Here is a 15,369-nt window from a genome sequence, read left to right on the forward strand (position 1 = left end):
GATTTATTGATATTAGCTATTATATTGCCTATAGCGAGTGCAGAATTGAAACTGATACTACTTGGAAGCAATTACTTGATAGCAATTACTTGGTAACAATTATTTATTAGCATTTCTTGGTAGCATCACTTAGTAACTTCGCTTACTACACACATTTTAAACCACTTATTCCAAAACACAAATCCCTTTCCTTTACATTTTACTACTCCACTATATCGATCCAAGATTATTATCCTACCACCTAGCTTTCCTTCCCTGCAATTATTCACAATAACTTAAGCATCCGCTGTTCACAGCATAAATTTAGAGCACTCAAGTTTCCGCAGTAATTACGTAATAGCTTACGTAATCAGAAATTGTTTGGCATTAGTTTTTTGTGCACCTCGCAAAATTTTTCCCGCGCAGCGAAAATTGTGAGGAAAATTGGAGGTGAGGAAAAAAGTCAAGAAGAAATTTCAGATCGGGAGAGTTTTCTAAATAACAACAACAACAACAACTTCAGCTAAAAGTTAAAAGCACAACAAACAACAACATGCCAGAAGCAGAATTTGATGAAAGCAAAGTTGACTTGAGTGAGTTGGACTTGTCGGACTTGGAGAAAAAGTACCAAGTGAGACCTCCAAAAGGGTTCCTTGACAAATTTGTCGTTTGTGACGGCACACCAGTTGCACCAGAATCCAAGGCAGTAATCTTGAAGAAGGTTCTCGCAAAGCTGTTCAGCCAATGTGGAAAGGTGGTCCGTCTGGATGTTCCAGTCAAAGACGGTAAGACCGCGGGTTACGTGTTTGTTGAATTTGTGAATCCGCAGATGGCATTGAATGCAGTGAGACATTTGAACGGCAAGAAGTTGGACGTCAGGCACCGACTTCTGGTGAACAAGATCAGCGACATCGAGAAGTACGTTCTTTCGGGAAAGGTGAAGGACGAGTTCCAGGAGCCGGAGATCCCCGAGTTCAAGAGTCATGGATATCTGAAGTCGTATCTCATGGATCCTGCAGGAAGAGACCAGTATTTGACGCACTACAACGAGGATGTTTCGATCTCGTGGTTCAAGAAGAACTTGAACCCTGAGCCGGTCATTGAGCCGAGATCCCAGTGGACTTCCACATTCATGAAGTGGTCTCCACACGGTACATACTTGTTTTCGATGTTTCCAAACGGTGTTCAGTGCTGGGGAGGCGAGAATTTCGAGAGAATCAGTAGGTTCGTTCACCCAGGTGTCCGCTTGATCGACTGCTCGCCAAATGAGAAGTTTCTGGTGACAATTTCGCCGGAACCAATCACTCTTCCACCTGAAGGACACCCTGCAAGAGCAAGCTTCCCATTCACGCCGGAAAGTGCAGGCCACAAGCTTGTAATCTGGGATATCCAGACGGGTATTGCCGTCAAGACATTCCCATTGCCGCAGAACTTGGAGCACCAGGCCTCGATGCCTTGGCCGTTGATCAAGTGGTCGTTTGATGACAAGTACTGCGCGCGTATGGGACCAGATGCCATTGCTGTTTATGACGTGGAGAAGGATTTCAGTCTTCTCGACCGGAAGTTGGTCAAGATCCCGGGCCTAGTGGACTTCAGCTTTGCTCCGGGTGGTGTCAAGTTGGCCGCTAACAGGAAAAACGCACCTGCAGAGGCCATTCTTGCATACTGGACTCCGGAGCAATCCAACAAGTCTGCCAAGGTGGCCGTGATGCAGATTCCATCCCGGAGTGTGCTCAGGACCGTCAACATGGTCCAGGTGAGTGACTGCAGGCTCTTCTGGCAGCAGCAGGGCAAGTATCTGTGCTGCTGTGTGACCAGGCACACGAAATCCAAGAAGACAAAGTTCTCGAGCTTGCAGATCTTCCAGTTGGAGGAGAGAGACATCCCGGTCGAGACGATTGAGGTTCATGATGTGGTTCTCACGATGGGCTGGGAGCCAATAGGAAAGCGGTTCATCACGGTTTCGCAGAACGATTCTCCGGATGTCAACCCGGCCTACTTGATGAACAACATCACCTTTTACGATACAGAGACGCAGAAGAAGGGCAGGGGCGTTCTGGTGCCGATCAAGAGATGGATCTCATTCAAGACGATCAACAACAAGTTCATCAACTGCGTGAAGTTCTCGCCTAAGGGCAGATTTGCCGCGCTAGCCACGTTGAGGGAGGGAAAAGGTGCCGTTGACTTCTTCGACCTCGATTTTGACGGTGAGAAGCCCAAGGACCAGTCCAACAAGGTTTCGTCCAACGCCAAGTTCTTGGTCTCGAGGCAGTTTGACGGAATGACGAACATCGAGTGGGAACAGTCCGGAAGAGCAGTTGCCGCATGGTCCTCGTCCTGGAAGCACTCGTTGGATAACGGATACAAGATCTACGACAACACGGGAAGTGTGTTGGGTGAGAAGGCAGTGGATGGATTCAAGGAGTTCCAGTGGAGACCAAGGCCAAAGTCGTTGTTGACGAATTCCGACAAGAAGAAGGTCAGAAAGAGCTTGAAGGAGTACTCGGCACAGTTCGAGGAAGAGGATGCCATGGAGGCCAATGCCGAGTTGAGGGAGCAGATCCTGAGAAGAAAGAAGTTGCTCCAGGACTGGTACACTTGGAGAGAATCACTACATGCCAAACTCAACGATTTGCACTTGCAGGCACATCACGATACTGGCAAGGTTGAGGTGATCGAGGAGATGAAGGAGGTTGTTTTGGAGGAGAAGGAGGAGGTTGTTGAGTGATTGCTGACACCTTTAGTATCTTTATAACATGAACTACCTTGATTTGATATTTTAACCTACTGTAGCAGTATGTTCGTTAACTATGTTCGTTGTATATTTACATGCATTGTGTGTATATCTCGGCCCATGCATTATGTACATATCTCAGCCAATGGGCATCTATAAGCATTCAGAACTCTTCGTTCTCACACCGTCTTCTTGGTCTTAAGCTGAAGACCGTGCCACTTGGAAATCTCGTCTTTAAGAATCCGATTGACTAGTCTGTGCTGCTTCACGGTTGACAAACCGTTAAATTTTCCGCTTTCGATCGAGATTGCAAACATTGCACCATCTCCGTATGAAATGTCCTTGACGACCAAACTTTTGGGCTCGAGTTCTTTGGCAAGCTGTCGGTATATTTTGTCCTCATAAGGCGTTCTGCTTTCCTCTTTGAGGCACCTGGTACTGGTCAGCAAACGCTTTGCTACAAAGCCTGTTGTCTGTGTGAGATTGGTTGCACGAAGTCCTCCGAGTGCTCTATTCAGCATGATCAGAAAAGGTGTATAGTTGAAGCTGTAGTGCTTTAGGCCGGAAATTTGAGTACCAATTCTAGATATAGGTCACATGAAAGAGATCGAGCAATTAAGATGAAGCCGAGTTGAGGAAAAAATAAGCAAAAAAAGTAAGTATAAAAAAGTAGCACAAAAAGTAAGCACGTTTTTTGCAAGGATGTTTCCAGACCACACAACACACACATGCTACCATAACTACACAGCAGCAAGTACAAGCTACAAAAACTACACAACATCCGTTATACATAAGCCAATTCTTATATTTCAAAAATAAAGGTATCAATTCGATGTCAGCAGAGAAGGATGCCGGATCAAAAACGATAGACTCCGCATAGTCTTCGATCTAGCAGAAGCAGATAAAACAGAGATAAGAAGAGAAAGTGAAGGCGAAAAAAGTGTGGGAATAGTGACAAGCCCGCCAGCAAGCGGAAATCCGCATCACCACCGTGGTAATCACAAAGAACGAATAGATCAGACGAAAGAAAGAGAGAAAGTAAAGAAAGTATAACGGAAAACATAATAGGAAGCTAAAGAATGTTAATCAAAGAAAGGTCAAAAAAAGAACTAATCATAGCATTCCCCAGTACTGCTCGACACCCTTGGAACCAGGGTTCTTCCACAAGTCGTTGAAGGCGGTGAAACCAATGGTGTCATTGCCACAAGCCTCAGAAATAGAGCTCATTGCGGATTCCTGGTTCTCCTTGGAAGGAACGCAGATTCCGTTATCCTGACCCTGGGTAGGCCATCCGGACTCCGCACAGAGCGTCTTCTTACCGCCGCAACAAGACGAAACTGCCTCGATGTTGCCAAGCAACCACTCACCGGCATTTTCAGGAAGAACGTTTCCATCCCAGTAAGCATGTGCATTGAAGGCGATGTAGTCGGACAAGTCGCAAAGGCCTGGATTGTTGAGAATGGCAACGTGCGTGTCGACGGAAACAACAGGTCCGGTATATCCGGCAGCCTTAAGTGCAGCTCTGGCAGTCTTTATGTACTCAGCAATCTGGGAAACGGTGGCCTCACCACTGTTAACAAGCTCGTTACCAACAGACACGGTGTAGACATCATCCCAGGAGGCGTACTGCTTCACAGCCTCGGCAATAGTCTCAACAGCACCGGCGATATCCGACATGTCGTAGATGCCAAGGAAGAACTTCTGGCCATCAGCCTTGGCCTGGAGCACATTTGCAACCTGGTTGCAGTCCACGCCATACAATCTGATAAGCTTGTAGCTGGACAACTTGGCCAAGTCCGAGGCAACCTCGGAAGTCGACTTGCAGTCTCCGTTATCCTCGTAAGGAGAGTAAGTAATACCCAAAGTGCTCTCGGAGTCAGATCTCTTATGCTGGTGGTGCAAGTGGCCTGGAAGAGGCGAAGCCTGAGCCGAAATGGCAAGGAGTGACACGGCAAGGGTCTCAAGAACAGCTGTGAACATCATGTTTGCAAAATTTGCTGTTTGTAAAGAGTGTAAATGGGTGAGTCTTTCGAGCTTAGTAGTAAGGAATGACGATAGTTGGTCGGCGGAAAGACTTTTTGCTACTAGGCGATGAGCAGAGTGGAAAAGAGAGAAGGGAAATAGCACGTTAAAATATCAGTGCGACACCAACAAGAAGAAAGAAAGGGGTACGAGATGCAATGAGTGCCCAAAGGAGAATTCGATGGTCTAAATTCAATAGACGTACGTTTCTTGCACTAGTACGTAGAGGAAGGAAAAAAAAAAAGGGAAAAGTCGCACGGGAAAAAATAAATAAATAAAACAAACCGAAAGGAAAATAAATAAATAATGGAGTCGTGAAATTAATGGACAGCTAGCCGGATACTCGAAACAACCCACTGACAAAGTAAATAGGTCAGTAAATGATGATAAACAGGGTAAACTATCAATATCAATAGACCGCAGAGAACGAAGAAAAAAATTTGTTGCTCAACAATGCATCCGAATCAAGATTTTCGAGGTAAACAAAGTCATGGCCAACAATGCAACCGGCAGCATTTCCGCTGATTCGGGAAGTCGCTCCCAAAGTGTTATCGAATCAGATCCCACCCTGAGGCAAGGGAGAGCAAGAAAAAAAATTGGAAATTCAAAAAGAAAGATTTTAAAAAATATTTCAATAATGGAAATTGAGAATATTGCCGATGTGTTACCAGTAACATATTTCGCATTGTGATACCGAGAACAGCACTTAAGGGAATACAAAAAGGTATCCGCAGAATCCACAAGGAGCTGCACACAATAGCCGTGTTTTCAGGTATGGAAACGCAAAGGGTTCATCTGGTGGCAAATACAGCAAGTAGTATTAATTGCGTCGAAAATTGTGCTCCTGATCATGTATGATGTAATGGAGTAATCTCATTGGCCATGCTCAATGGGTCAGGTTTTACTGAAAGAAGCTGAAGCAACAATAAATGTCGGACCAAGATTGGTTTATGTGTATGCTACAGTAAATTGCCGTATTTTCATGTATTCCGGTTCGTTCCCTATCCTGGTCTGATAAATTATGTTCTACCCTAAAATGCATACCTAATCTTGTACAAAATACCTTAACTTGTTATCAATATCGTACTCTCTGTTTTTCTCCCATCCAGAATGCCAATTAGTCGATAAGCGCCGATGAAAAAAATTTTTCCCAGCGTTTTCTATTCTGTTTCATACGCATCGGCTATTGTCATACTATCGACGCATGAAATTCCAAATTCCAAAGGGGTCGATAATAATTCGAGTGATTATTCTGCAGTGGGAAATACCGGAGCGATTTATTAAATGATGTGCGGCACAACAGACCCCACCGGGGGAACATTCATAAAAGTACATTGATCTGGCTCCCATTATTCCAATACGTATTCAGATTTAACGAATCCGGCTCAATGCAGCCAATTATGTACAAACCCGGAAGATTACAATAATTCTTTTGGTGACATCTACATGCAGGACCAAACGTATTTACACTTATTCGGGCTCAGTTCACGGAATACGGTAAACGAAAATGTCTAGATTCTGCTGTTCTTACGGCTACGAAGTTATGTAGAAATATTGAAATTACTTCGGTGTGAAAATATGCGTGCATGCACATGCTACTATGTACTTCACACCTGTATAGTATTTTATAATTCATCGGAGTGACTCTTTTGAACGAATCTTTCAAATCAAGCATTAATGAAAAGTGATATATTGAAAGTCCTAGTCTTGTAACCTGGCTAAACGACATGGCATTATCCCCTTTCAGAATGCCGGTAATACAATTAGGTGAAAAATGAAAATAATTCAGCCAAGAGTCGAAGATCGTTTACATGATTGAAAATTCATACCTCACACAATGAGAATTCGTATATGTGTAGTACAACTATTATTTTAAGTACCCGAGCTCCCCATAAACAGAAAGCATACGTACGGCTACAAATTGTATGTGAAATATGCTATGAAAACTGATTTGATGATTAGAAAAGTATGAATGAAGATGATGGAAATGATACCCGGGCTACAAATCAGCCCAGTCATTTACATAAAGCATTAAAAGGGAATGAAAACTAAAGAAACCATGGCGAACTTTGGTATGTTCGTATTCACAGCTTGTCTTTAATAGATATTACTCGAAACGAGCATACCTCTCTTTGGCCCGATGCCGGAATTCATCGCTCAATGAACTTCCGACTTCTTCTCCAAACTGTTTCCAACAACTTTCTTCTCGGAAGAAGATGTGGAAAGACAACGATCATTTTAAGGGTCTCACCTTTTCCCGCAGGCTGGATCCCAAGAGTACCTGATTGTTGTTGATTATTGCGATCTGAACCATTCTTCGTTATTAGCGAAAGATAAAACAAAACTTGGAATTTCACAAATCCTTCGTTTATAACCAAATCCTTGACATACTCCATCGGGACGAATTCCCGGCTTAGGACCAGTCGGCTACACTTGGAAAGCGATTTGTCCAAGGTAATCAGTCTGTCCAATTGCTTTCTTGAAATACTAAGTTCGCGTTGTCTTCCTGTATCCTCTTTTCGAAGAACATGACTCTGTATTTTGCCCTGTAACAACCCTATCGCGGTCACTGCCCTCTCAACGATCATCCTGACTAATGCCAACAAAAAACGGAACCCAAGTCCAGCCAAAGACCGTTTCAAAATCACAGATTCGCATTGCACACCAAGATTAGGAATGATGAGTAAAGATTCCTCGATATCACCATCTATCTGCCAGAATAACCAGTCTGTGAACTTTGCACTACCAACGAAGTACACGATATCCAGTATGCTTGGCCACCCAGAATGTTCTTTGCCATACTTTGCCACTCCTATTCGTTTAAGACTCCTCACCACACTGCACATAAAGCTTATTTTTGCATTAACTCCTCCGTTAGGATCGTCTTTTGATGTTCCAGACTGCACTCCAAAAAGCCCGTAAAGCAGTCTTATGACATTTCTGATCGGATCCACTTCTGAGAGAGTATGGAAAAGTAATATTGTCAATAGAAAGCCTGTGATGAGTCTTGACGCTGTCCCAAATGTCAGTATGCTTATTGGTCGACTTTTTCTCACTGTAAAACGCACAAATTTCTGGCGCCTTCGTTTTTCTCGTTTTTCTGTCCTTTTCCTGACCATCTCCTTGGTTGTTGTGATTGTTGATATACTAACTTGGGACACTCTGTCTCTGAAGACTCGATTTCTAGAATGTAGTCCTTCTGCATTGTGACTCTGTATGTATGACGTTTTCGCTGGTGTTTCTCCTTATGCTTTGCTTGATTTTCTGTTTCTTTCTGGTCTCAATAGGTGTCAGGCACCTTTTCTTTTTCCGAACCAAGAACTTGGTGAAATAAGGACACAGATTTAAATCTGATAAGTAGACTCAGAAATAACGTCGAAATGAGTTGAATGCTGAACAGAATGTCTAAATTAGAGGCCCTTCTAACTGTTTTGTATGAATTAGTTGTTTACAGAAAGTAAAGGAAAAAAGGTCAAGTTTTGTAAGGTCTTTTGCACATGGTAATGAATGTCAGATCCCGAGCTACTTTGCCTCGTTAAAAGTCGGCGTCTATTTTTAAGGTTATACGAAGGGCGGGAAAATTGCCGGAATTCTATATTTATCACTGGGAGAGAAAAAAAAATCTTAAGGGAATGTTGTGCTGTCTATAGAGAAAAATTCATAAAATTGAGGGTTTTTATTGTATTAAGCTTAGACGTGAATAAGGTTAACAATTCGATTTCGATACGCACAAGACTAATAACGCTTATTTCCAAGCCGCCCTATTCAGATATGTATAAGATAAGGCATTGTAGCTGGCAAACCCTGAAATGGATGGGTTCTCGAATATCCTAAATAGGCTGGGCCTAGCCCTAACCTTGAAGAATGGTATGTGGAAGTCTCAGGTTTGATTCATGTAGTATCACGATAAAGCAAAACATGTAGCATCTAAAGCGTTCAATTTCAGATCGTAATTATACAGTTTTCTTATAAATTTATAGGTAAAGGCACAAGTGATCGCATTTAATCGCAATTGTCGACCACTCATCACTCCTGATCTCAGCAAATCCTCATCATAGACATTAAGCCTGTTTTGGGGGAATGCTTCCAACCACTTCCTCGTTTTTCCTGAATTCCATAAGCACAGCTTTTCTGGATTTTGCAGTAACCTTGGTTGGAATAGAAGAAATTCTCTTGGCATTGTTTCTATCCTCTGCTTGAGCCTTTTGCTTTGCCGCTGTAAGAGATTTTATCTCCTTATCGTGCTTCGTACGAAGGTCTTTCAACTGCGATTCGTAGTAGTCAAGACTCTTATACGTTTTCCCACTTTTTCCCGAATATTCTGCGATGTCACCCGGAAGTTTCCTGATGAGTGCAAATTCGATAAGGTGCGGATGCTTCGATTCTTCAAGATTAAATTTCGATTTCACCTGCTTCCTCGTTCGGTAAGGAAATAGCATAGATATCAATCCAAAATCGGTCCCCCACATCGATAGTGCCCTATAAAACTCGGCCGTCTCTTGTGCTGTCCACCTCTCTGCAAACCTCCGTTTAGAATACGTTGCAGAGTTCACAAGATGTTCGTAAGGGTTCTCAAGCACTCTTTCCATCGCACCTTCGTTTTTCGTACCAGAATGTCGATCAATATACGTCGATTCATGACTATATGTAACTGTACCATCGTCATTTGTGACTAATAAGGGCACCATTCGGTGGTTATCGGACTCGTTCACCTCCTTATCCATGAATTCCTTCACCTTCTTCCTTCTCTCCTGCTCTTCTTCCTTTTGCTCTTTTTCTCCCTCCACTTTTTCAAACGGTATTCTCATCTTTCGTGCCATTAATCTCTTCTGCCTTCTTTCCGCCCTCTCGCTCATCCGTTGCTTATCAGCCGTTACAGCGAGCTTATAATCCTTAGAAACTTTTCCAATAGGAAAGAATGGCTTACATAGATCTCGAATAGTGAAATTCTTCTCATCCAAGACAAACTTCTCTAGTAATTCGGCATCATCCTTGTGAGTAAGGCCCTTCAGCTGAGAAGCATCCGCAATCACAGTCGTATCATTTTCCAGCATTGGGGCACTGCTGCCTCCATTTGAAAGCTTTAACTTGCGAATCCGGTTCTTCTTTCTGTCGAGATAGTATTTCTCTCCCTTTTTCAACTCTGCCGGAGTCAATTCAAGCTCCTTCTCTTTCTTGGCCTCGATCTTTGCCTTTTTCACTTTGCCGACATCCAAACTTGACTCCTGCATTTTGGCACTCTCTGGCTTATTTTCGGCTGCCTTGGCTGGTTTAGCATTGCTTTCAATTCTCGAGACCACATTTTCGTCAACCTTCTCAAGATCCTTTAGCACGTTATCCATTTGCGAAGCCGATATTTTCACATTTGGTGTTTCTGCAGCCACCGAGCTTCTTCTTGAGGCAATTGCAGAGCTTCTCCTTCTTCTTTTAGGAGGAGCAGATGGAATAGATATCTTCACCGGCTTAGTTTCAGATTCCGGCTCTGTGGTTTCAACAGCTGCAACTTCCGGAATTCCGCCCCGAATAGATGAAATAGATGATCTTCTTGAGCCAAAGATTGGCGGAAGAACATTCGAGCTGCTTCTCCTACTTTTTTGCTTTCCCACATTCACTGTTGTGTTGCTCGATTTGAGTGATGATAATCTCCTACTTCCACCTACTTTAACAGATGGTACCCCAAATAGACTTGGTCTCCTGCTTCTGGAAACCGACGAATTTCTTCTGGAAATTATAGAAGATGAAAGAGATGGTCTTCTTGCCAATTCCAGTTTTGAAAATGGAACCTCCTTCAATGGGTTTGGCACTGCGATTTTGCCTTTGTAGTTTTCTGGGTTGCCGTTAGTGTTGGTTGTATCCTTATCATGTTCTTTTTCTGTTTGTTTTTCCGATGCTTCTGGTGCCTTTACCTCCGGCTTCTTTTGCATATCCTTAGGCAATGCACTACCGGATGCATCTTTAGTGTTTTCATCATTTATGTGCTCTTGTTCGTGAGTTTTGTCTGATGGCTTTGGAACATTTGGTGTTCTGTTCCTAGGGTTGATTTTCCTCCTCTTACCCAGTTTGGGAATGAAATGCGTCCGTGACTTGTTGATGCTACTCATGATTCTTAACCATATAACCCCTGTCAGAGAATTAATTTTTACGTAGGAGATGAGAGAATAAAAGTGGATTAAGATATATCTTGATAAAGAGGAATGACTTATTAGGCATGGAAGCGCGTTCCGTTTCTTCCGTTATCGTCGATTTATTTATCTTAATTATTATTTTTATTTTTTTTTTTTTTAAGATGAAATTTCTCCTGCCTTCTAAGCTGGATACATTTACAGCATTATAGAAAAGAATATCCACATATTTGATACATAACAGTCATGGAGAGAGAGGCGGTGTCTGCTGGATCAATCAACTGTCATGATTGGGTACTAAAGCTGTGCAGCTTAGATAAGCATGGGCTTGTATCCGGTCTATCCAACGGAAAGATTGATGTTATACCGTTTGGACAAACAGAGAAGCATAAAGAGATCAATGCACACGGTGGTGCTGTTAACAGTGTGCGGAAGGTCGATGAGAACTCTTTTTGCAGTTGCAGCAATGATGGAATCGTGAAAATATGGGATCTCAGATCTCCTAACGGCAATAATTGTGTCGCTGCAATGGAAGGTGTGAAGAATCTTCCTTTTGTGTCCTTGGATGCACGTGACACTTTAGTGGGAGCTGGCACAGAGCTCAAGGGTGATTCACATTTGTTTATATGGGATAGAAGGAGACTTAGTGTGCCGTTTAAGCAGTTTACCGAATGCCATCAGGATGATATTACAGAAGTCAGATTTCATCCAACTAGACGCAATATGCTTTTAAGTGGGTCAACAGACGGTTATGTCAACGTTTACGATTTGAAGGCCGAGAAGGAGGAAGATGCGTTGTTGCAGGTGATAAATTTTGCCTCTGTGCATTCGGCAAACTTTTTGCCCAACGATAAATTGTACACTTTATCGCACATGGAAACTTTCAGTGTTCACTCCTTGATAGACACCACAACAGAAGAGTCCGTGGAGTCTGACCCAGTTGATTATGGGGATATCAGGGACAAATGGAGTTGCGAGTATGTTGTGGATTTATATGCTCCAGGTTATATTTGCTGCGGGTCAAATAGCACTAAGCAGTTGCGGTTGTACCAATTTGATCCCGAAAAAGTGGCTTTTGATGGATTATCCACTGATTCTGACTATATTTCTCTGCCTGGTGCACACGGAGATGACATTGTGAGAGATATGGTCATTCATCATGGTGTCATATATACTGGCGGTGAAGATGGCCTTGTTAAAATATGGAATGTGTCGGGTAATATGCTCGGGGACACTAGCTCTAGGTTTTTCGGACAGGAGGCTGGTTCGAAGAGTCATCATCATCACAAGCACACTCAAAAGAAGCCAATTAAGACAATAGATGCTGAGGATGGCCATATTCATCATAGTAAGCGCCATGAGGGGCAAGATGGTAGTGTCGAGCCACGGCATCATCATCATCATAATCACCACCATCACCACTCACACAAGTCCTCGCGGTTCATGCCGTATTCTAGGGAGTAAGTAGAGTTTTGTGTACAGTTTATAGAGATACATTTTAGAAATTCGTAGTTGTAGGTTAGGGACGGTTTGAGCAAACAGATTCGGAAAATGAAAACTTGCATTTGGCCAGTCCAGAGGTCAAATGTAACCCAGCTGAAATATATTATCTTACTAGTTATCTTGCCATTGTGGCCTTTGCTTGTTCACATTAAGTGTCATGTGGTGGTAATTTTCAAGTGTCAAGGCTGTGTATTTTGATAGGATTATTGATGTACAGACTTTGATTATTTATTTAAATTATTTTGGATTTTTTTTTAGTTTGGATTTTTTTCAACAATGTCCCGAGAAGCAGAGCAGAGTAGTCTATGTGTCCAAGCATTCTACCAAACACAAGTGACGTATTTGTGTGAAATTTGCAGGATTTTTTTCCCGGAACGCAGATCTTCGTTGTGCCTAAGACAGCAGTATAGGACGAGATTCCATCAGCAGGAACCGTTACAGTATAGAATATAGGATGTCGGAGCCGGTACCATCATACCAGCCAGGAACTGTGCTTACAGTAGGAAGTCACCAAGTTGTGATCGATAAATATGTTGCGAGGGGAGGATTTGCAGAAATTTACACGTGTCGGATGTCGCCAGCGTGGAATAACCAGACGGTGGGATGTTTGAAGCGTGTGGCGGTGCCCACAAAGCCGCAATTGAATAAACTAAGGCAGGAGGTGGACGCAATGAGAAGATTGGAGGGGAATAAATACATAGTCTCGTACATCGACTCGCATGCCAGCCATGCGTCGAACGGGCAGGGATACGTGGTGTTCATGCTAATGGAGTACTGCACGAAAAAAGGGTTGATTGACTTCATGAACACCCGGTTGGTCAACAAGCTCACGGAGCCCGAGATAATCAATATAATCTACGATATAACGTATGCCGTTGCCTGCGTGCATTCGCTCGACCCTCCACTCATTCACAGGGACATAAAGATCGAGAATGTTCTATTGGCGGACGACGGGACGTTCAAACTTTGCGATTTTGGCTCCGCTTGCCCGCCTATGCAGCCTCCGCGGAATCTGGAGGAGTTCCAGGTGATGCAAAACGACATTCTTCACAATACAACGCCGCAGTACAGGTGTCCCGAGATGGTCGACCTGTACAAGAGGCAGCCGATCGACGAGAAGTCGGACATCTGGGCTCTTGGCGTCATGCTTTACAAGTTGTGCTACTACACCACACCGTTTGAGAGCAATGCCATCAACGGGTCGCGAAATGCCGGCGGGGGCAACTATGCGATCGTCAACGGGATCTTCTCCTTCCCGCCTGCACCGCCTTTCAGTGCGAGGTTGAAGAACGTGATTTCCAAAACACTTGCTGTGGATCCAAACGCGAGACCAGATGCCTTTCAGCTGCTTGAGGAGCTCTGCAAGATGAAAGGGGAGGTTTTCCCGAAGCAGTTTGCCCACAGGCTGCAACAGGGTGCCCCCGTTTATGCGGCAAAGGCCAGTGTTGAGCCATCCACCAACCACAATGCCATTCCTGCACATTCGGTCTCATCCGGTGCACTTCCGCGTTTCAGTGGCCTGGTGAGCCGGAACACGCCCGTTGCCACGCGGCAGCCGAAAGGCGGTGCCGATCCGTTTGCCGGGCTTCGCAATTACGTTCCTGGGGGGGCTGGGGTGGCAAACAGTGGGAGTGACATGCATTTGGCACAGTCTTACCAACATATACTGCCATCCTCACAGGGACAGCAAGTGCAGTACACACAGCAAGCACAGTACGTACAGCATTCAAAGCAGGGACCGTACACACAGCGCTCAAAGCAGGGACAGCCAAAATTATTGGACTCACAGTCCCAAACTGCGACATCCAGGTCCAGGTATCCCCCGGATTTGCTCAGGAGACCGCTCAGTATGTCGGCAACCGATTACGAGGGCATGGCCAACGGCAGCAGTGCCAAGAGCAGGATTGTCTCGCCAATTGAAAGCATCATCACAGGAATGACCGAGGAGGAAACCGTGGAATTATCACCCGGCCACCCGCCAAACATCGACAGCTCGGTCCAGTTCCTGCGGGATGTTTCGGCCAACAACACGGACTCCAGTTCGAACTCCAGTCCTGTCAGCAAGAGGTCCAGTATTTCGTCATTAAGGGATCTCCTTACAGGTGGCCGGTTTTCTTCTCGCCGCAGATCCTCGCATTTGTCCCGGCACTCCTCGTCCTCCTCGAGGATATCGTCCTACAGCCAGAGGGAGAAGTCTGACGGCCTTCTTGACTTCTCGCGGTCGCACATTCGTACCAAAAAGCAGCCTGATAGCAACTTCAAAGGTATGGCTGATAACAACTTCAAAAATATGGCTGATGGCAACTCCAAAGACATGGCTGATGGCAACTCCAAAGACATGGCTGATGGCAACTCCAAAAACATGGATACCAGCATCTCCAATTCTCTGCCCGAGCAGAAACATCACAGAAGCCACTTTCAGACCAGGCACTCCTTCGAGTCCCATCTGCACGCCCCGCCCAAAATCCCCAAGTTGCACCCGCCAAAAAAGCCCAACTCCATACAGTGGAGGGTCAAGGAGCTCCTGGGAAGAAAGAAGACCCCGGCTCCAAAGACTGCAAATGGCTACGGCAAGTACACTGATAGAGATACGAAATTAGACGCCAGAAATTCCCCAGGCATCGATCTGGTCCGCAGGAAAAGCCTCGTGGAGAGTGGGCTCCCAAAGTTGTCCATATCGGATGTTGAGCAGGCCGATCCGTTTGCTCTCCCAGATAAAACCAAGCATAGAAATGAGCATAGAGCCAAGTCTCCTCCTCCCAAGCCCAAGAAGCCGGCATACCTCCGGCGGCTGTCGCTGAAGGGCCGGCCGCAGGCAGAGGTGTCAGGTGTGGACCAGATTCCGGCATCCACCCGTCACGAACGGGCAGTCAGCGGCGGAAGCTCTCTTTACAATGAGGACTTTGAGGTGTTGGAGAAGAAGTTCGAGCGGAAGTATCCCAGCGCGATCTAGGCGGTGCAACAGCAGCGCGAAAAAAAAAAAAAAAATGAGATGATGAAAAATTGAAA

The 15,369-nt window shown here is 44.6% G+C and overlaps 7 protein-coding genes across 7 annotated transcripts; 3 read left to right on the top strand and 4 right to left on the bottom strand.

The window, feature by feature from the left end:
• Window positions 1–532: 532 nt before the first annotated feature.
• On the top strand, window positions 533–2,707 carry BRETT_002809 (uncharacterized protein; the record flags this gene model as incomplete). Its single annotated transcript, XM_041281329.1, has 1 exon — window positions 533–2,707. One exon carries the CDS (start codon window positions 533–535, stop codon window positions 2,705–2,707), a length of 2,175 nt encoding a protein of 724 aa, XP_041139120.1.
• Window positions 2,708–2,892: 185 nt separating this feature from the next.
• Window positions 2,893–3,234, bottom strand: BRETT_002810 (uncharacterized protein; the record flags this gene model as incomplete). The annotated part of the gene is made up of 1 exon (XM_041281330.1): window positions 2,893–3,234. One exon carries the CDS (start codon window positions 3,232–3,234, stop codon window positions 2,893–2,895), a length of 342 nt encoding a protein of 113 aa, XP_041139121.1.
• A 592-nt stretch (window positions 3,235–3,826) lies between these two features.
• MP65 (Cell surface mannoprotein mp65) lies at window positions 3,827–4,696 on the bottom strand (the record flags this gene model as incomplete). The annotated part of the gene is made up of 1 exon (XM_041281331.1): window positions 3,827–4,696. One exon carries the CDS (start codon window positions 4,694–4,696, stop codon window positions 3,827–3,829), a length of 870 nt encoding a protein of 289 aa, XP_041139122.1.
• Window positions 4,697–6,885: 2,189 nt separating this feature from the next.
• BRETT_002812 (uncharacterized protein) lies at window positions 6,886–7,854 on the bottom strand (the record flags this gene model as incomplete). The annotated part of the gene is made up of 1 exon (XM_041281332.1): window positions 6,886–7,854. The coding sequence occupies one exon, from the start codon at window positions 7,852–7,854 to the stop codon at window positions 6,886–6,888; it is 969 nt and encodes a 322-aa protein (XP_041139123.1).
• Window positions 7,855–8,796: 942 nt separating this feature from the next.
• Window positions 8,797–10,836, bottom strand: BRETT_002813 (uncharacterized protein; the record flags this gene model as incomplete). The annotated part of the gene is made up of 1 exon (XM_041281333.1): window positions 8,797–10,836. One exon carries the CDS (start codon window positions 10,834–10,836, stop codon window positions 8,797–8,799), a length of 2,040 nt encoding a protein of 679 aa, XP_041139124.1.
• A 267-nt stretch (window positions 10,837–11,103) lies between these two features.
• Window positions 11,104–12,321, top strand: BRETT_002814 (uncharacterized protein; the record flags this gene model as incomplete). Its single annotated transcript, XM_041281334.1, has 1 exon — window positions 11,104–12,321. One exon carries the CDS (start codon window positions 11,104–11,106, stop codon window positions 12,319–12,321), a length of 1,218 nt encoding a protein of 405 aa, XP_041139125.1.
• A 493-nt stretch (window positions 12,322–12,814) lies between these two features.
• BRETT_002815 (uncharacterized protein) lies at window positions 12,815–15,313 on the top strand (the record flags this gene model as incomplete). Its single annotated transcript, XM_041281335.1, has 1 exon — window positions 12,815–15,313. The coding sequence occupies one exon, from the start codon at window positions 12,815–12,817 to the stop codon at window positions 15,311–15,313; it is 2,499 nt and encodes an 832-aa protein (XP_041139126.1).
• Between the last annotated feature and the right edge of the window lie 56 nt (window positions 15,314–15,369).

The sequence above is a fragment of the Brettanomyces bruxellensis genome, chromosome 9 (assembly GCF_011074885.1).
Source record: "Brettanomyces bruxellensis chromosome 9, complete sequence".
Classification (NCBI taxonomy): domain Eukaryota; kingdom Fungi; phylum Ascomycota; class Pichiomycetes; order Pichiales; family Pichiaceae; genus Brettanomyces; species Brettanomyces bruxellensis.